At 39.4% G+C, this 20,000-nt stretch overlaps 3 protein-coding genes across 6 annotated transcripts in view; 2 read left to right on the top strand and 1 right to left on the bottom strand.

Annotated features, from left to right (window-relative positions):
• LOC138047580 (S-adenosyl-L-methionine-dependent tRNA 4-demethylwyosine synthase TYW1-like) overlaps positions 1-977 on the top strand; it is an 18,927-nt gene extending 17,950 nt beyond the window's left edge. For both annotated transcript variants that reach the window (XM_068894492.1, XM_068894494.1), the window contains exons 20-21: positions 45-101; positions 342-977. In XM_068894492.1, the coding sequence (XP_068750593.1) occupies positions 45-101; positions 342-503 (219 nt within the window). In that variant the 3' untranslated portion in view covers positions 504-977. The remainder of the gene's footprint in view (positions 1-44; positions 102-341) is intronic.
• The window catches only part of LOC138047582 (metallophosphoesterase 1 homolog), a 7,879-nt gene extending 20 nt beyond the window's left edge, over positions 1-7,859 (bottom strand). Inside the window, exons 1-10 of one of the 2 annotated variants that reach the window (XM_068894495.1) lie at positions 7,743-7,859; positions 7,028-7,142; positions 6,215-6,417; positions 5,812-5,935; positions 5,558-5,613; positions 5,248-5,427; positions 4,646-4,816; positions 3,532-3,582; positions 2,109-2,220; positions 1-1,505 (exon numbers count right to left, since the gene is read on the bottom strand). The exon at positions 1-1,505 is cut by the window's left edge and continues 20 nt beyond it. In XM_068894495.1, coding sequence (XP_068750596.1) covers positions 1,315-1,505; positions 2,109-2,220; positions 3,532-3,582; positions 4,646-4,816; positions 5,248-5,427; positions 5,558-5,613; positions 5,812-5,935; positions 6,215-6,417; positions 7,028-7,064 — 1,125 coding nt within the window. In that variant the 5' untranslated portion in view covers positions 7,065-7,142; positions 7,743-7,859 and the 3' untranslated portion in view covers positions 1-1,314. The remainder of the gene's footprint in view (positions 1,506-2,108; positions 2,221-3,531; positions 3,583-4,645; positions 4,817-5,247; positions 5,428-5,557; positions 5,614-5,811; positions 5,936-6,214; positions 6,418-7,027; positions 7,143-7,742) is intronic. The other variant, XM_068894496.1, reaches the window with a different exon arrangement.
• A 2,247-nt stretch (positions 7,860-10,106) lies between these two features.
• LOC138047585 (microtubule-associated protein RP/EB family member 1-like) lies at positions 10,107-16,343 on the top strand. 2 transcript variants are annotated; one of them, XM_068894500.1, is made up of 7 exons: positions 10,107-10,305; positions 10,432-10,470; positions 10,664-10,770; positions 12,445-12,652; positions 13,724-13,935; positions 14,497-14,649; positions 15,674-16,343. In XM_068894500.1, exons 1-7 carry the CDS (start codon positions 10,185-10,187, stop codon positions 15,752-15,754), a joined length of 921 nt encoding a protein of 306 aa, XP_068750601.1. In that variant the 5' UTR covers positions 10,107-10,184; the 3' UTR covers positions 15,755-16,343. The 2 variants fall into 2 exon arrangements, with proteins under 2 accessions (XP_068750601.1, XP_068750602.1); XM_068894501.1 differs by having other exon boundaries at positions 13,727-13,935.
• Positions 16,344-20,000: the final 3,657 nt, after the last annotated feature.

Genomic DNA, 20,000 nt, shown 5'->3' on the forward strand with positions numbered 1-20,000 from the left:
ATTTACAGTTTGGTTAGGGGTACTTAATCTTGCTTGTTTTGCAGTTCAAGAAGGATGATAGATGGTACACTTGGATTGATTATCCTTCATTCCATCAGTTGGTAAGTGCCTCTAGCGTTGGATCTGGGAACGTCTTTGTTTATTAGAAACTCGGCTTTTACTATTTGAAGAGAAGCACTAGAGATTCCTTGTGTCGTTTTTCACAATACTTATTTTCTTTGCTTTCTTTGCTAAAGGTAACAGAAAAGGGCAATGTCGTTAAATTATACAAGACTAACTTGCTTTATCCTTGTTTAGAGATTCGTTTCGTCGTCTTGCTTATTTTTGTTTTCTTTTGCAAGACGCGGAGATACGAGGAAAGCGACGGGAAGGAAAGCTTCACCGCCCTCGACTACATGGCCAAGACACCTGATTGGGCTGTTATGGGGCATGCGCAAAGAGGATTTGATCCGCTGGAAACTCGCTGGCATCGTAAGAAGAGAAAGGATATCAGCGGATGTTAGAATATGTGGCATGCGCACTTGCGATGGGCCTTTATCTGTCTGCTTCCTTTCCATCGGTCGTCACAACCTTAAGGATGTTGATCGCAATTTGCGGTCAGGTACCGGAGTCAAAGGAGACATTTCTGGATTCTGCATCAGAATGAACTGTCCTCGGGACTTTAGCTGACACAACAAGGTCTAAGAGACTATAATTTCCACCGTGTTTTCAACACAAGTCCATGTCCTGTGTTGATATGTACTTTGGAAAAATTCCGTATGTCGTGGAACAAACGAAAAGCTGCATCTCGGAAGGAATGTAATCTTCTACTCCGCTCTTTCCCTGGAGCGGCTGGATAACTAATAATAATAATATTATTATTATTATTATTATTATTATTATTGTTGTTATTATTGTTATAATAATAACTTTAACTGTCAATGGATTTAGCACTAGAGCACTCATAGGGGATACTAATGAAATTAACTCAAATCAAACTTGTAGTGGTTTTTGTACCCCACGGCTTGGGAACGAATTATTACACTTTGTCCACGTTTTTTCAACAAATGATATTTTCAAATGTACTTAAGTGTTTACTGCTATCTTCGAATATAATTTATTGCGTAATCAAAGCTAACATTTTGTTCTTGTTGGGATATGTTTCGTTTCAAAAACACACACAGAACACAGTGTTTTTTAAAGAGTTTGCATCTCGAAGCGCGCATTTGTTTTTCATTATTCCAAAATGGCTTATAATGATGGCTTCGGACTTATAGAACATAAGAAGTAGAGTATTTTTTCTCCAAGGGAACGCAAGAGAAATCATTTCCCAGTTTAGAGGAAAGTCGCAATTTTATAAATACCGTATTTTCTTGCAGTGAGCTTGTAGTAAATTTTGGCAATGATTCTTATCAAAAAAGGCAGCCTCAGTACCATGCAATATACTAAAACATATAAATAAATATTGAAATATGTGTATCTTGTGGGCAGAGAAAGTATCGAATAGTCAATGGAGCCATTTACGCCTGCAAAAGAAAAGCAATGAGTATCAGTGGCAGCACTAAAGACTTTTGTGGTTTTAGAAAAAGAAACGGGACTGCTTTGGTCTTGTTTTGACTGGAATGAAACATTGTACGAGCTGGTTCACCGAATTTCAGTTACTATACATAGCATCTACGACTGACCTCTTAGAAATGATAAGTGACCAATGCAGGATGGCCTTAAAGTTTTCGGCGGTACGTTAAGTTTCGTGATCAAAAATTGTACAAAAGATGACAGAGATTGACGGTAACCATTCCATTGGATTTTACTGGTTATGACTCTAGCTTCAGCTAGCTTGTGGGCCTCGTTGACTAACTTAACCACAGAGATACATGAGTGCAGGTTTAAAACATTTCAAGGGTTTAAAGTCTGGCCCCAGTTGTTCAAACGATGGACAGCGCTATCCACCGGATAAATCACTATCCAATGGATAGTGTTATCCACCTTTCGAACAACTGGGGCAAGAACTATATTCCATGTTTACTTGATGATGTCGTGGACTATGGTGTGCTAAAAACCAAGATGACCTCTCGTGTCTCCTTGGACGTTAGCCCCGGTTTCCTTTTAGTTGTTTGCTTTAGTTTTACCTAAGACTGCTATGGCTGCACCCATCTTGTTGGTCCCCATGCGATAACTGCACGTTGGTACAACATACTCTGTTACGGTCACCGATCCCATCGGATGTTGAAATGAAGCAGACTGGAAAAAAGTACAATTTATGAGAAGCAGGGCAGAAGAGGGTATCAGAAAAAGAATAAATAACCTTTCCAAGGTGTCTGCGGCAGCGAACGGCCGTTTTTGTAATAAAGACGTGTTCAAGTACACTAAAGTCGAAATCCACCTACAATTCCTTACACGGTACATCACTAAATATCACTTGCCAACACTACCCATACACAGTGCTAGCCGTTATTCCACGTTACTACACGTTCTTAGCTGTCACCACACAGCACTAGCCGTTATTCCACGCTACTAGCCATTACTACTCGTTAAAATACGTTACTATACATGACTAGACGTGTTATTCGACGTTAATACTCGTCACGAGACCTTGCTGCATATCACTACCTATTCCACGTTACTAGCCGTTGCTACTCGTCATTTGCCGTCACTACATAACTTTGAGCATGACAACTCGTCACCAGATGTTACTATACACCACTAACCATCACTACAGGTCAGTAGAAGTTACTACAGATCACTAGCCGTTATTCTACGTAAATGGACATTACTTCTCGTCACTAGCCGTCACTTTAGGGCACTAGCCATTACTCGTCGTCACTGGACGTTTTTCCACGTTACGAACCAGCACCACTCGTCACTAGCTGTCCCTACACAACAATAGCCATTATTACCCATCATAACCAGGCGATACTGCACATTACTATAAACCGTTGTTCCACGTTACTAGCCATTACTACACAGCACCAGCCGCTATTGCACATCAATAGACGTTATTTCACATCACCAATTACCATTATTACACGTTACCAGCCGTTACTGGGTTCGTTTGGGCCACTAACAGCGGATTGAAATGAAAGAAAAACCTTTGCCCTTGAATTCTACAGTGGAATTGTAACCGTGGGAACATTTTATTCAGGAATATTTGACTCCATTTGGTGGGTTCCTGAGGATTCAGTGTTCAGCCTTGGTATTTTATTATAACCGCGTTGTCAACCTAGGAACTGATAATGGCTCAATTCCCGTCGGATCTGGAAAAAAACACACAGGAAGGAAGCGACCCGCAATGGCAATAAGGCTAGGCTTTTTAATTGAGAGTTTTTTCGTAAAATTATCTTTTCAGGTGCTTTATCGGGATCCCCATTAAAATCCTTATATTTTTGTTGGCTTAGGGTTAGGGTTAGGGTTAGGGTTAATCCCTCACACTGAGCTTGAGGCGCCTGTGCTAGGTGTACTGAACTTGGGACCGAGAATACCACGGAGATAATAACAGAAACCTTGGAGCAAAACACAGGTCGTAGCATTTAGGTTTTACACGGTGAAACGAACCTTGTGACTGTGTCCTGAAAATGCATATCTTGGTTGGACAACATCAATTAACTGCATAACAAATCAAGAAAATTAACAAGAAAATTAACATAAAGCCGTAAGCACAGAGAAGAAAAACGAGTTTCATCCAGTATACAAGTCTAAGAAACAGACACATTTCATTCCTTCGTGACTTTAAATAATTAAACCAAATTTACTCCTCCTTGAGATACCACGAGTAACGTGACTGATAACATCATTTTTCTGCGCATGCGCAAATCGACGAAGGAAGAGAAACACTGGCAAAAGGAACATTTTGAACGATAAACGGAGAGAAATAATGGTCATTTTATGGGGGACAAAGGGAGAGAATCCATACTCACTTTAAGCAGTTTATTTACCCGGGAAATTAACTGCTTGAGGAGCAGTCGTGACTCAGTTGGCTATGGAGGTTTTGCACGGCTGCCATGTTGCATGGCAGGAACAATAAAAATGTTTTGGGGTGCAGGGATGGCGCAGTGGTGAGAGCACTCGTCTCCCACCAATGTGGCCCGGGTTCGATTCCCAGACTCGGCGTCATATGTGGGTTGACTTTGTTGGTTCTCTACTCTGCACCGAGGAGGTTTTTCTCCAGGTACTCCGGTTTTCCCCTCTCCTCAAAAACCAAAAGTAAATTTGATTTGCGTTAACTTGTTAACTTCAATTTACAGTGTCCCCGATTAGTGTGCTCTACGGCGGTAGAAGATTAGACACTTAAATAAAGTTCCTTTCCTTTCCTTTCATTAGAAAGAACATTTGTTCCCATAGGAAAAAGAATCTGTTGTTGCTGCCATGCAACATGGCTGCCGTACAAAACCTCTATTGCGTGGTTTTCAGAGCGAGAGGTCCCCGGTTCGATCCTCGGTGACTTCAACGTCTGTTTCGACTTTCCTCTGATCCGTATAGCTATAGCTTTAAATACCCGTAAAACGGAGCACTGACAGAGGGAGGGGGGTAAAGGGTGCACCGTCGGCTTCCACTGATACCAGCCTCGTAGCTGAAGGAACTACCGACGTTAAATAAAGTGACTTTACCTTTACTTTCATCACACAACCAAAACATATACTGTACTTCTGTCAGTGCACGTTGCTCTTACCTTACTTGCTATTTCCTTGTTCATCATATTCAGTGTACTGTGCTCTATCAAGATGGTTGACTTATCCTTGTTGAGCCTTGACGGTAACTCTTTAATGAAAGCTAGTGTCTCGTTATAAACTGTCCATTCCTCCAGGCGTGGCTTTGACCTTTGTAAAATTAATGAGTTTACCTGTGGAATTTTGTAAGCGAAACATATAAGAAACCGCAAAAATCACAGATTTGTTTCGCTTAAAATCGTCTTTTGCAAATCCCTGCGTGCTATCCGTCACTGCAAGCAGAAAATGACTCAAATTTAAATCTTTTTGGAAGGGATTAGACTTGCACACAAGTCGGCTGTCAATGTCGCGAACTAACGAAAAAGTATAGGAGGAGATGTACACTGTCACATCTCGCTTTTGAGACTTTGCTATTGTCTTTGCTGAGTTTAAAGCTGTTTAAACTCTTTTAGTTTGGGTACTTTAGAAATTTTGTACAGGTTGAAGTTGTAGCAATCTTTAAAATCTTCGTCAATTTTTAGCCAACCGAGCAAGAAACAAAAGAAGTCGTGTCGGAACGAGTACACGTCCTGTTTGCCGAGGACGTAAGCGTATAAAGACCAACCTTAACAATCTGAAACGACTTGAGTTCAATGACCTCGTTCACTGAGCCAAAGAAGTGTGAGAATCTCGAGATAAGTTTTTGTGTCATTCTGTCGACCCCTTCACCGCCCACATCATTGTCGCCTGCAACTTGGATTTTGGAAACTCCTTCAGGAACAGTAAAGATTCTATCATGCCTGGCCTATGAAAAGAAAATTAACATATACAACGTGACTCCTACGATTCAATGTTGCAAAGTTAAAGTTTAACATATATTATAAAGAATAAGATAATAAATGCTTGCGAGAAATTTAAAATATTGAACAACAAACTTTGTACAGCAGAAATTCCTCGTCAGTGGCGATGTTTCCTTCATCAAAGAGATCACCTAAACAAACATACTGCTTTTGTTACATTAACGGATGGACAGGTACCGTTCTGAATACAAAGGAAGAAGCAATTCCAGAAACACCGTAGCCACGACAGCGCTATAACAACAATTACCCTGTCGTTTGAGATCGCCTTAAAACTTTTTTTTTTTTTAAATTCTTTTTGATAAGGAGGTATTCTAACAATATGACCTTACCGAGATGTATGACTGCATCAGGACTGAATGCTGTCATCAACAACCTGAAGACTTTCCATAGATACCAGTCAGCATCCAGCCGACTTATGTACCCTGTGATCCCTGGAGGTTCATTCCAGAAACCCTGTATAAACAATGCAAAACTAAAAATAAATTACTTGCAACGGATTACCGTTTTTTAAGAACAATGCTTTTGTTTACTAACATATTTCAAATCCATCGAAATTTTTTTTGTTGGGTGCTTTTCCCAGCCCGTTAGCAAGCAGCTACATCCTTTTCCAACCAAAGACAGGTAACGCAGTAGAAAGCTTTTAAAATTACGCCATGGATTTTCGTTAATTTACTCCAGTATATAAGAGAACTGACCTACAAGCATAAAACTATGGCGTGAACAAAAACCCACCTGGATCTGAGAGTCAGCGACGAGAAGAAGGTTTAAGGAATCTATATCTTTGCTGGGAAGCGGAATCCGCCAGGTGAAAAACGCCCAGAAGAAACAACCAACTTCACCTATGGCGATAGCAACAATGCACAGGAATAAAGACAACTTCAAGTTGGCCCTGTGAAAAATGTGAAAAAGCCTCCAGCACTTTTTGCTCATAACATCTACAGAAAACGAAAAAAAAAACGATAGAAAATGTTACAAGAAGCTCATTAAATAAAAAAAGGGTTTCAACAGAAATGTATCTTCAAGTTATTTGCAACATTCCCCAGGAACGGGAATAGTTCTAATGCGTCTTCAACAGATTACAATGATGTAATGTACAATTGCTGGTGGCTAAAAAAAAATCAGGAGCCAATAAGAAATCTTTTGTTTTCACCACCAACATAGCGGCGATGAGCATATGTTCATCTCTGACAGATTATGCGTCTAATGCCGATCAGCTCGTTTTTATACTTAATGACGAAAGAGGAATACAAAATTCGTCTGAACAGATTAAGGGTGCGTTCGATTGACCCTATTCTGGAATAAGAATACGTGGAGTCATGATTTAAAACGGCATGTCTGGCGCTTTTGAAGCAACAAGGACAATAAAGATATGTTTAAAATATCATTTTAGCAAGTGTTTGATAAATTTAATGTAAATCTCCGTAAAAACGAAGGATTTCTAACTTCTATTCCATGTATTCCTATTCAGGAATACGGTCAAGCGAACGCGCCCTAAGCGTCTCCAATACATCATTGGTATCCTTAACAATTTCTGGTTCGATTCACCTGGATCAAATTCAGCGCGGGACACTGCCAAGTCCATAGGTCACGCATTCGTCTGTTGTTTTGCATTCTGAAACACACCATATTTTATTCTGCATCGTTCTCAATACTGGCTTTTCTGCGTAAAATTGAAAACAACGCGGTTTGTCAGATAATCATAAAAAATGGAGTTTTTTAACAGCTCACAATTTTTCTGTGATCTTGAAGAAAAAATAATTGCTTATTATTAATTCGAAGAGTGTCACAAAGAAGAGCGCACGCCATGATCTTATTCGACAGCTCAGAGCCGATAAAACCCTCCGAAAAACTGACACTCGTGATGTCGAAACTCAAGAGAACAATATTCACCATCTTGGCATTCTTTGCTGTGTTTCTGTGTGACTTCTGTTTCCTGTATTCTGTGTTTTCTCGTCATGTTTTCTCGTAACATCCAAAATATGACAGTTTAAATAACAACAATATAAACACGTTTTACAGATAACTTAAATACAAACTGAAAGGGCACTGCCCTCAGGAAATAAGAAGCTAAACGAGTAAGGGAGCCAGGCTACATTGTAATTACAAAACATACGATGGCTGCACAAACGATTGGCGAATTGAAGACGTACTGACAAAAAACACAAGATGAAAAGGGGCGTATTACACATAGAACAAAACAGAACCGACAGAGGGCATAAAAGGTTATTGTCAGTATTCCTTTATCACTTCTATTTCGTACCTCATCGCGCGCGCTATTCCATCAAACCTAAGTCATGTGGAAGGTCTTCATGATACAGTTAAATATGTAAATATCGGCCTAGCCGCCATGTTTACTCCAGCTCGGCCAATGACAGTCAACAGTTACTTATGACGTCACTTTTAATTTTAGGTCACGAAGTATTGCATGAAGGAAACTAATGATGGAGTTTTGCGACATAGGCGACATAGCCAACTACCGGTATCTGAGGATTTCATACACCGCTGTACAAAATCATACACTTCATATACGGTCTTTTACTCGTTCAGGTTCTTCTCTTCGTTGTCAAAACGCTTCACGATCTAATCTACAATTCTTTTATTCTAGGCGTACTTTCTCATCTCTCTTTGTCGCATTATATGTTGCGCGCCACTCAATAGGGCCGTTTATACGAGAGAAAATAAGCCGCGGCTTACACTGGCCGTGGCTCATGTAAGACACGAACACCACAAAATCGAATTTCACGGCTTTAATACTCCACCCGTAGCCACAGCTCAAGCCGCGGCTTATCCTGGCCGACGGGTTTTGGGCTGTGCTTATGTTGGCCGCGGCTTACATTGGACGTGAAAGTGTTCGTATAAATGTACTCAAGCGTTGTGAAGCCGAGAACGGCTCCTGTGCATGCACTTGTTTTGTTATTATAGCACATGTATATTAAACATTTTGCCCAAAATGTTTAGTTTTGCAAAGAGTAATTACGCCGATCAGATCAAGCCAGTTGATCCAACGACACCGAGAGTAAAGAGTAGGGCATGAAGTTCCCGGAGTTTTGGCCCGTTAGGCCTCGTTTCATTCATTCATTTGTGAGATGGACTGATAGCGGCTGTCAGCGGCGCCTGCATATACTCCCCCAAAGATCGATTACTGGTGAAGCATATCGTCGAAATGCGCTATACAAATTCATTATCATTACCATTAGGGGCAATAGAGCTGCATCTATTGACCGGAATGCAAAAATGGCCGCCAAAAAAATATTCTTTCGTCTTTGTGTTAATTAGACTTAATTGATTAGAGTGTAATGTGAAGTTCTAAGTTTCTACCTCATATGAACCATGTGAGCGTTAGCCCTACTGATGGAAATGGGCCCACACGAGGACAGAGAAAAACTCTGACCACGGTGGGAAATGGACCCACGACCTTCGGGTTAGATTACCGTTGCTCTACCGACTGAGCTACAAGGTCAGACGGGAGCAGAACTGAAGGGAACGGGAACTGAAGATGTTAACGTCACGGCAATGAACATGTACAAGTACAAGGAAGGATTACGTTTTTGCTAACGTTGGCCGTAGATAACTCCCTTTTGTTCTTTCAGGCGAAAGAAGTAGAGCTCTAGTCTGAAAAACCTTTTTATCTGAGAGCCGTGATTGTCTTTCTAACATTCGACTGTAAAAGAATGCCTGTATGTCGCTCAAAAAAAAAAACTAGGGTGTGCTAGCTTTTTAAGGTTGACGAGGAATCTTAGCTGTGACCAAAAGGTCTTTGAGTGATTTGTCCTTACTGTAAGCGACAATTGGGGCAATCGGAAAATTTCGTTTCTAGGGAAGCAATTCTGTTTCTCAGTTGACTAAGCCCTCTGTTTTTTTGGCTGGTTGTGAGGAAGGTATGTCTTCGTCTGAATCCGAGAGGGTCCGCTTTTCTGTAGACTTGATTGACTGAGAGTGGCGATGGAGCTTGGCTGTCTCTCATTTCTGCAAGGATTTCAGCGGCAATATCGTCATTGGTCATTTTTGCAAGACCGGTTTCGCAATTCGTTGTGGGATGATTCCTTCGTCAGTTGCGTGTTCTAATAGTGAGAGCGGATTTTTGACCAAATGTTCGTTTGGGTTGCTTCTTATAAAACCCTCCGGATGGACCAATCACAGTGTTTGATCCGTTCCGCGTCGCTAGGTTCGTTGAAGAACCAAGCTATGTAAATTTTGGGATCGTAAGATAAAATTTTGGGATGTCATTTTGAGAATAAATAGTTGTAATATTGTCATCCTCCTTACCGTAGATAACTCCCTTACTACCCTCGTTAACGCGTGTAAAATTGAAAGAATTTAGACTGTAAAACGAGGCTAGTTGGGCTAATTAACACAAAGACAAAAGAATAATTCGTTATCCTAACAGTCATCCTTCTATCGACTTCACAATGGAGCTCGAAGAAAACGGCAGGCTTCCCTTTGGGAGTAACTGAACACAAATTCCGTGACGCGTGGCAAACAAAATGACCACCGGAAATACATCTGCGCGATCTGCGCTCGCCCGACGCTCGCCCTGCTCAGCCAAGTTGAGCCTACAGGCCAAACTGTCGAGTACGTCATATATCAACCACATCGTGTCCAAGTCTAAGAAACTGGGCACTTATCGGTCTGTGCATGCCGCGCCGAATCAATCGAAGGAGTTGCTTACACCGTTCTTCCATCTTTTTTGATATTAAAAAAAATGGCGGTGAATGTGCATAGCACAAGTTGTACGACAGACAACCTTAGTCGACATGATATGCTCCAGTGGATCAATGATAGTTTGCAGCTCAAGTATACTAAAATTGAGCAATTGTGTTCAGGTTAGAACAAGGCGCTTCCTTGCGCGAATTGCTGAATTAACTTTTCTTTGATTGGGTAGGTCTTCCATTTTGGACCGTATTGAGATAGACAAATCGTTCATAACTCCTTCTGTGTTTGATCAATAGGCGCTGCTTATTGCCAGTTCATGGATATGTTATTTATGGGTAAGTTTGTGCTGGAAAATATGAGATGTTTAAAATCTGAAGTTAGTTTTTACGCCATGCACGTACTGTACATCATTGTTGAAATATCGTAATCGACTTTACATCTGAACTTGAATAAGTATTAGTAAAGTATAATGAAAAGTTTGCTCCGTTTTATTCATATGCAGTTCTTTTTGTTTCGATTGCTTAAAAGACTGTGTTAACTTGACCAAAGTCAAGTTTGCGTCGAATCAGGAACACGAGTTCATTTCAAACTGGAAGATATTACAGAAGTCTTTCAAAGCTGCCGGTGTAGACAAGGTGAGGGAAGAGAAATTCAATTTTGCTTTCGATTAATGAATCGACACGGAAATATTGTATTGATTGAATAAAAAAGAAAATTATTCAAGTAAAGTTTAGCCCTATTCGGATATTAGATTACTTTACAAAGACTCTGCTGTACCTCTCCATTTTACAAATCCTGCCAAATTATGGCTGTCACACAAGTGATTCAAATATGGATGTTGTCAACTTCCATGTGAGCTTTTCTGATCACCTTTCGTGTGTAAATAAAAAGATGCCTCATGTATGTTGTATATCCATCATGACAGTATCAAACCAAGAACTAATTTCCACATCTGACTGTGACAACACTCAAGCCATTTTTAAACATGCTTAACTATTAGAGGGTAATGTGAAGTGCTAGTTTTCTACCCATATGAACCATATCAGCATTAGCCCTACTAATGGAAATGGGCCCACACAAGGACAGAGAAAAACTCTGGAATTGAACCCACGACCCAGCGTTCAATTCCCACCCTGGTCAGAATTTTTCTCTCTCCTTGTGTGGGCCCATTTCCATTAGTAGGGTTAATGCTCACATGTTTCATATGGGTAGAAAACTAGCACTTCACATTAACTTCTAATAGTTAAGTCTGTTGAAATATAAGTACTACATGGCCAATGTTTGAAAAAATGTAATACCCTTCCTTGTACTTGTACATATTCATTGCCGTGACATTGACAGCTTCAATTCCCACGACCTGCACCCGTCTGACCTTGTACCTCAATCGGTAGAGCAGTGGTGATGTAGCCCAAAGGTCGTGGGTTTAATTCCCACCCTGGTCAATTTTTCTCTGTCCTTGTGTGGGTCCATTTCTATTAGTACTGGGCTAATGCTCACATGGTTCATATGTGTACAAAACTGGCACTTCACATTACCCTTTAATAATTAAATATGTTGAAATATAAGTGCTACACCGCCAACATTTGAAAAAATGTAACCCTTCCTTGTATTTTTAAACAGGGTCTGCCACAGGCATCCCACATAATAAAAAATTTCCTGTACTCCGAGAGCAATAAAAATTTAAATAAAGGAATATTTCATTTGGCACAATCAAACTCATCAGTCACTATAAACAATGTGAATGTTAAGAGAAGCTCAGATTAACACTGTAAGGTGTCAAAAACTAAATAAATGCTGTAGATATCAAAACAGTGGATAGTAAAATTGTAAATGGTTTAAACCCAGGAGTCATATCATTAAGTAAAGTACGATCGTCCGGGTGAGTGTAGTCCTGAGAAGGACTGTTTGAGATGACATTGACTGACGTTTCAACAACCTGAGCGGAAGTCATCTTCAGAGTCAAGGTTGTCGAAACGTCAGTCAATGTCATCTCAAACAGTCCTCAGGACTACACTCACCCGGACGATGGTACTTTACTTAATGACAGTGGATAGTGTTGAACATGCACCCTGATTGTCTACTCAAACTCCAGATTCCCATTGCTATTCACCTCTGAGCAATTCGCGCGGAATTTGCGCTCGAAAATGTTGTAATATTTGCAGAAATAAATAAATTAAAATCATCTTTTTGTGCTTCGTGGCTCGGTAAATATCCACCACTAGCCACTTCCACTTCAGGGAATGGTTGCTAACAATAATTTTCTCTGTCATCACTATTATTAATTATGTTATTTATCTTTTCTTTTGCAGATAATTCCAATTGAAAAACTTGTGAAAGGGAGATTTCAGGACAATTTTGAGTTTGTCCAGTGGTTCAAAAGATTTTTTGATGCAAACTATCAGGGACCTGATCCAACATATGATCCTGTCAGAGCACGTCATGGAAAAACAGATACTCCGCAAAATGCTTTGCCGAGGAAAGGAACAGGACAAATCAGCAGGCCTATGCCAGCAATGAGTAAGTGCTGGCATTTTCAGTATGGTTCTTCTTCTTCTAATAATTGAATGCTCAGCGTTTAAAGAAAATGCACGAAGAGTGATTAACTTGTTTCAGTTGTAGATATAACTAATCAATACATCATACCGAGAGTGTCAAAAAAAAAAAAAGCGACCTCTGCCAAAATTGGCCAAGCAATAGCAAGGTCAATACAGCAAGGCCAAGGTTTGAGATCTTCCTGTAAAGACTGAACATTGGAGATTAATTAATAGCGGAGCTCCAGCAGGCTTGCAGAGCACCATGGGTAAGAAAATATGGTAACCCATCCGTGCGAGAAAATATGGTTTTTGGTCACCGTACAACTGTATGTCATGTATGTCAATGTGACAAGTATCACATGACCATATCATGGGTTCAAGGTTAGAGCTCATCGAAGGGGTCATACTCCAGCTAGTTTACAGCATACATCTTCGATGTTGGACATCTGTGTTGTGACACGTGTCAAAACAAGGTATCCTCTGACCACTATTACATGACCTTATCACAGGTTCAAAGTTTAGAGCTCATCAAGGTCAGCTGTTTTTTTTTAAGTTGACTGCTGGATACTGGGTTTTGATTGGATCAGTGGCTCAAGCCAGGTTTAGTTATTATATGACTAAATAACCCAGGAGCTCTGCTTTTAGGCTTGGCTAGATCTATACATCAAGTTTTCTATGATATGGCTTTATAATTAAAGTGGAAGTGATCTCTTTACATCTGGTGGTATGAGTTCTTACTGGCTGATGCATCATTTAAAACTGCACTGACATGTAGTCTATCAAAATATGTATATCTAATTTCAAGGCAAATGATTTCAATTTTGGTCAACATTCTCAAGCATCAACAGCCTTCAATCAGTTCAGATAGGTTCCTTTTTGGCATTGAAGCGACAGTAAGTTTTGTTTTAATTTGCAGAATTGTTAATCAGCCTGTTTGCATCATGGTAGAACAATGCCCTTGTGGTTTGCCAATCAGAGCTCTCATTATATTGGCAACAAGCATTAGCCATATTATAAGAATAGTATTGTTATTGTTCCCTTTTGATCTCCTCAGCAGCAAAAAGTACAGGCCCGTCCAAATTAGCAAGTGCTACAAGGCCAGGTAGTGGACCACCAAGACCTGCTGCTGGGGTTCAAAGGGGAGGTGGTGCCCTTGGGGCAAGCAAACCAGGTCAGCAAGGGGCCCGCCCTACCGGTGGAAATACTGCGGGTGCTTCTGTTGCACTAGCACAGAAGGATGAGCAAATTGAAGAAATGGATAAGCAGGTCAGTTGATTTAAATTAAAGCTCAACTGCAAAATTTAAAAATGAACACACTTTTCCAACCATTGGTAAAATCCATTTACAAATGCACCAGAAAGATTTTTAAAATGGGAATATTATCCTTCGGTGCCAGACCAATGGCTGTGCGTGACAATAAAATTATTACTTAACCCATTGACCCCTGAGAGTGAGACTTGGTGCTTGTGGCTGGATCTTCAGTTGTGCACAACACAGGTACTTAGGTTGTAGGGAAATGTTTGTTCTTTAGGGATTATACTTTGAGGAAAGGTGTAAGTAGTTTTTCTTTCCTTTTGCCTAGCAGGAAAAAATGCTCACATGTATTTAGTTCTGATTTAATGTGTTTTACTTTCTGTGTGCATGTAATTTTGCATTCAAAGTGCGTGTAGTGCACATGGAATTGCAATACTTAGAGTGACTTAACAAACCCAAAATAAATGCCAATCAATTCATCAGTCAGGTTGCTATTGGTTACAATGATTATGTTGATCTTGGTTTTAAAATACTCTTATATAATAACAATATGATTTTTGTCCTTGTTTGCAGTTGACTGCATTGCAGTTGTCAGTTGAAGGATTAGAGAAGGAGAGAGATTTTTATTTTGGAAAATTAAGAGATATAGAAGTACATTGTCAGGAAGAGGGTTCTAGTGATATTCCTGCTGTTCAGAAGATACTGGAAATTCTGTATGCTACTGAGGTGAGGACAGTGTAATTATTGGATTGTAACTGCTGCCACTACTATGTTTTCAGTGTTTTCCTAGTTTCAAGATAGCGTAATTTAAATAATTAACAACAGTCCAGTGATTCTCAGTGACCTTTGTACTTTTTCTATTTGTCAAGTTATTTCCCAATTTCCAGCTTTTGATGGATTTAGTATCCTTGTGAAATTATAGTTTTTGCAGGTTATAATATTCCATTTGAAACGGTCGATGCCATTATTTTATAACAGTCGACTACACACTTCACTTCAAAGAAAATTAAAAGAAACAAACTAAGAAAAAATATTACCAAAAATTAAGACAAAAAAGGAAAAAAAAGCATTTATAAAAGAAAAAATGGAGGAAAAAAAGAGTCCAAAAATTTCAAGACTCGAACTCGGGTTCTTAGCCCTCACCCTAAACAGAACCCTAACCCGAACCCTAACTCATATGACCAGCGAGACACAACTCCCAGTAACCGCAACCTTTTGAGTTCTTAGACCTAACGAGTGTAATTCAGAGCTAAAAAATGGCATCGACCGTTTCAAATGGCAACGACCGGTTACGAAAGGGAAATAAGCGTCATTGACACCATAGGACACCAACGGGCACACAACTCTCTGTGCGTTAACGGGCTGCTCTAAAATGTCTGTAACCATGATGATATCAAATTATATCCTCTTGTGTGAAAGATAAAAATAGTATCTTCACTTTGTTCAACAAAGTCAAGGTATCAAATTTTATTAACTAGAAAAATCCTAATACTTGTATGTCATCAACATCCTTGTAATAAATAATCATTTATCATTTGTGGACACTTTTTCCTCCAAAAACCCAAGAAGGATGCGTGGAAGGTCGTGGGTTCAATTCCCACCCTGGTAGGAGTTTTTCTCTGTCCTTGTGTGGGCCCCATTTCCATTAGTAGGGCTAACACTCACATGGTTCATATGGGGTACAAAACTAGCACTTCACATATTTACACTTTAATCAGTTAAGTATGTTTGTTTTCGTTGTGTTTAAAAGGATGGATTTGCTTCACCGGAAGAAAATGCTAACCCTGAATATGAACAAGGAGACTATGCTGATGAACAGGATGAATATTAGACAGGATGGTCAGAGCTTTCTTGTTGCACTGCTGCTAAGAAGGTTTTAGTGAAGCCTTCAGATTTTCACGGACTCTGATACATTAAGCTAATTATTGGCTTTTGAAATATTAAGACCATAAACTACTGTGTTGGTTTCATGCATTGACTAATGAAATATTATTGAAACATTGTTGACGGTGAACCTCTTAATTTCGGCCATGAGGGGTTGTTTTGATGTCATAATCCCAACGAAAGACTCCTGCAATGATGCAAAGAAGTACGACATCCTTTTTAAGAAAATGAAACCAACATTTAAATGTGCAGATCAAAAGAATGTGTGTGTTATGAATATATGTCATACGTTCAAATATTAATTTAGCTTAGCCCAAAGTAAGGTCTTCGTGAAAAGGAAGAACATAAGGTCTGTTTATTTCAGTTAAATTTTCCTTTTAACTGATTTTTTTTATAGAAAAATGCCACCATCATGGGTTGTGCAAGGGTCTGTTTAGCATGCTTTTATTAACTGTTAAGTAAAAGAGTTTCTGCAGAATTTAACCTTGACAGTTATTTACCAAAAGTATGTGTAAAGTAAAATTATCTTATGAGTATTCTGTGCCATTGTCTTTCTTTCATCCCTTGTATGGTCACAAGAAAACTGTGCATTGAAGCAAACTGAGCGAAAGTTATCTTTAGAGGAACAAGAAAATTAGCTAGTGCTACATGGTTTACACGGGCCTGGAATAATCCTTGAAAAACTGCAAGGTCCGTGAAAACTCCTTGAAAATGAATTTGTCCTTGAAAACCCCTTGAATTTGTAGGTGCAGTGCTTCAATTTTACGAAAAAGTTCTTGAAAACTTGAGACTACAGCAAAATCAGTTCACTGACATCAAAAGATTGGATTACAATCTAACATCGCAACTTTATTAGGACAATTCATTAGGCATATAATCCATGTTAACTTCCCATATAGTCTCCCTATATATATTCCATATATGGTATCTCTCTTTATTAAATGAATGAAGGGGGTAGTTTCTAAAGAAACTCTGGTGCTGCGTCGGTGGGGAAGTAGTATACAAAAATTTGGTTTTATCAACGGAGTTGACAATGTAAATTGGCCACCGTACAGAGTTAGAATCTCTGTTCGGTGGCCAATTTACATTGTCAACTCCGTTGATAAAACCAAATTTTTGTATTCTCTTTATTAAAAACTGGATCATTGGATAATGCAATTCGAGAGTTTTGATTGGCTAAGCCATCATGGGTAATGAGCCATTATACCATGATCTACAAACACGGCAAGCATATGCGTGATTTTTTGGGCCTTTTTCTTTTTATTGTAGTCTAGTTTTCTATATTTTGAGGGCGTTTTTAATAAAACAATTATTCCACTCGCGCTTGTTGGATATGAGATGATTATAGCCAACTCGGCGCTAAGCGCCTCGTTGGCTATCTATCATCTCATATCCAACAAGCGCGAGTGGAATAATTGTTAAATAACTCATACCCATGTCTACTTGAGGTGCTTCTCCTACTTGAGGTTCTTCTCCTCGGAGTACTTGTACTAGCTGACGTGCTCGCTTCTTCTACCTGAGGTACTTCTTCTACTTAAGGTGCTTAACAACAACAACAACATTTACTTTATTGATACAAAGATGTAGAAAATGTGACTGACCCGCAGGTAGCGTCAGCTAATCTAGGCGGGCCAGACTTACAGTTTAATTGAGGATGAGTTATAAATACAAAGAAAACCGAAAGAACGATACAAGTGAAAGAATATATAAACAAACGACGGAGAGAACAGAATATATCAACAACAGCAGATAGCAGTACATAGAAAAAAAATGTAGCTATTTGACTAATCCTACTTTCTTTGCAATTTTAGACGTTTCAGTATAGTCATTTTCGTTTATCAATATTTTAGACAGGATTCCACGAATTTCGTCGGTAAAGCTCTAACACGTTGGTCGGGGAATCTCATTCCACAATTTTACGCTAAATCGGGAAAAGGAACGCTTTAGCATTTCTAATCTAGAGCTTTGGACAAAAGATTTTCCAGAGATTGAGGATCTCGTATTGTACGAGTGGACGGCGGATAATTTTTGAAAGATGTTTAAAGGTGTGTTGTTGTTATTGACATCATGCATAAAGTTGGAGACAGACTCATAATACAGAAACGTTAGCGGAAGGACATTTGCATCTATAAATAAAGGAATTGCATGCGAATGACTGTGAGCAAAGTAAATCATACGAAGTGCTCTCTTTTGGAGGATTAAAATTTTATTAAGATTAGCCTTCGACGACTGGCCACAGGAAGCAGTGCTTCTCTTACTTGAGGTTCTCCTACTTGAGGTTCTCCTACTTGAGGTTCTTCTCCAACCTGAGGTGCTTGTACTACTTGAGGTTTTTCACTTACTTGATTTGCTTGCCATTTGTTATAATAGGTTCTAACAGATCACTTAATTTTGAGAAACAAATGCGCAGTTCCTTGCAATTGTTTTCATTAAGCTGAAAAAAAAAAAAAACCATTCAGAGAGACAGTCAATACGTAGTTTCACCCTCTGTTTACGATCGATTAAAAAGTCTAGAATCCAACAAGCGATGGGACTAGCGATACTGTGGTTGGAAAGTTTCTCAGCTAAGATTTGGTGATCTATCAGATCGAAGGCTTTGCGGAAATCGACGAGGACAACCCTAGCACAAGCTCCATTACCATCGGTATGCTCTAACCAGGAGTGAATCATGCTAATAAGCGCGAGTTTTGTTTACACGACTTAGGTACCATGCCAAATTGTCGGTCATCTATCCTCTCTAATACGGCGGGTTCTACCACAATATCCTCCGCAGAGATAGTGGCCGCAAGTGCTTGATTACTTTACTCTATATATTTACAATACTAAACAGTTCAGTTCTTTGCTTTCGCTCCAACAAACCAACTCCTTCTCACTCCGCTTCTGCTTTTGCTCTCCGGCGCCTTCTTTCTTTCTTTCTTTCTTTCTTTCTTTCTTTCTTTCTTTCTTTCTTTCTTTCTTTCTTTCTTTTTTTCCTCTTCAGTAATGTTTCGACTACTGAAATTCTCGTTCTATGTTCCTCTATGTTCGCTCTACGTTCCTCCACCGTAGGCCAAGGGGTTTTGTCTTGACATACGGTTAGGGTTCTGCTTTAATGGCTATTAGCACCTATTTGAGCGATTCTGCCCACCACTTTCTTCTAAAATTTGCTCTCCCTCTTGTCAACTTTCCCTCAACTGTTTACCACCACACCCTTACAACACGTTACTTACATTTATATCTTTACATAATAATTTATTCTACAATTAACACTTACTGACAACCTTATTGTTTAAACACGACACTTACAATCCTACAGTCACAATGGTATTTTCAAGATGGAGACTTTTAAGAACAAATAAACTTAAAAACTATTTTTTTAAGGTACTAATTACGGTTGACTATGACAATAAATTAATTCTAAATAATTAATACTAACGAAACAAACTGTACAGCTAAGAAAACAAAGAACAAAAACGAAACAAAAAAGAATTTTGTGGCAATAATTGGGCCAGATATTCATGTAGCCCAAGACCATCAAGAAAACGAAGAACCCCAAGTAGCTCAAGAACCTCTACTAGTCCAAGAACCTCTAGTACCCCAAGAACCTCAAGTAGTCCAAGAACCTCAAGAAAGCAAAGAACCTAGAGAAGCTCAAGAACCTCAAGAGAGCGAAGAACCTCAAGAAAGGAATCTTGTAGGGCTAACAACAACTTGTGTATGCCGCTAAGCATCTTAAGTTGGGCAACCCTAAAACCCGGAATCCGGAATCACAGGTCATTGTTTTACGAATACAGAGAGTAAAAACTATCCTAAACATTTATAAAAGCTACCCTTAGGCCTAAAAACGTTTGTTTAGGCCTAATTAGGCCTAAGGGTAGCTTTTATGAATGTTTAGGATAGTTTTTACTCTCTGTATTCGTAAAACAATGACCTGTGATTCCGGATTCCGGATTCCGGATTCCGGATTCCGGATTCCTGGTTTTAGGGTTGTCCTCTTACGTTATCCAAGCACCCCAAGCAACTCAGGTGAGACAAGAAAGTAAACGGGTACAAGGACCTTAAGTAGGGGCAGCACCTCATGTACAAGCACCTCAAGTAGGAGAAGTACCTCAAGTAGTACTACAAGCACCTCAAGTAGTACAAGAACCTCAAGTAGTACAAGCACCTCAAGTAGGAGAAGAATCTCTCTTCCCGTATAGTCTCCCTATATATAT

The sequence above is a fragment of the Montipora capricornis genome, chromosome 4 (genome assembly GCF_036669925.1).
Source record: "Montipora capricornis isolate CH-2021 chromosome 4, ASM3666992v2, whole genome shotgun sequence".
Classification (NCBI taxonomy): domain Eukaryota; kingdom Metazoa; phylum Cnidaria; class Anthozoa; order Scleractinia; family Acroporidae; genus Montipora; species Montipora capricornis.

What these genes read in the sequence shown, in the direction of transcription:
- LOC138047585 (XM_068894500.1), top strand. Translation starts at nt 10,185, where the DNA reads ATGGCGGTGAATGTGCATAGCACAAGTTGTACGACAGACAACCTTAGT. An exon ending in AATTGAGCAATTGTGTTCAG is followed by an intron (nt 10,306 to 10,431) that starts GTTAGAACAAGG and finishes TTTGATCAATAG; the next exon opens with GCGCTGCTTATTGCCAGTTC. An exon ending in AAGCTGCCGGTGTAGACAAG is followed by an intron (nt 10,771 to 12,444) that starts GTGAGGGAAGAG and finishes TTTCTTTTGCAG; the next exon opens with ATAATTCCAATTGAAAAACT.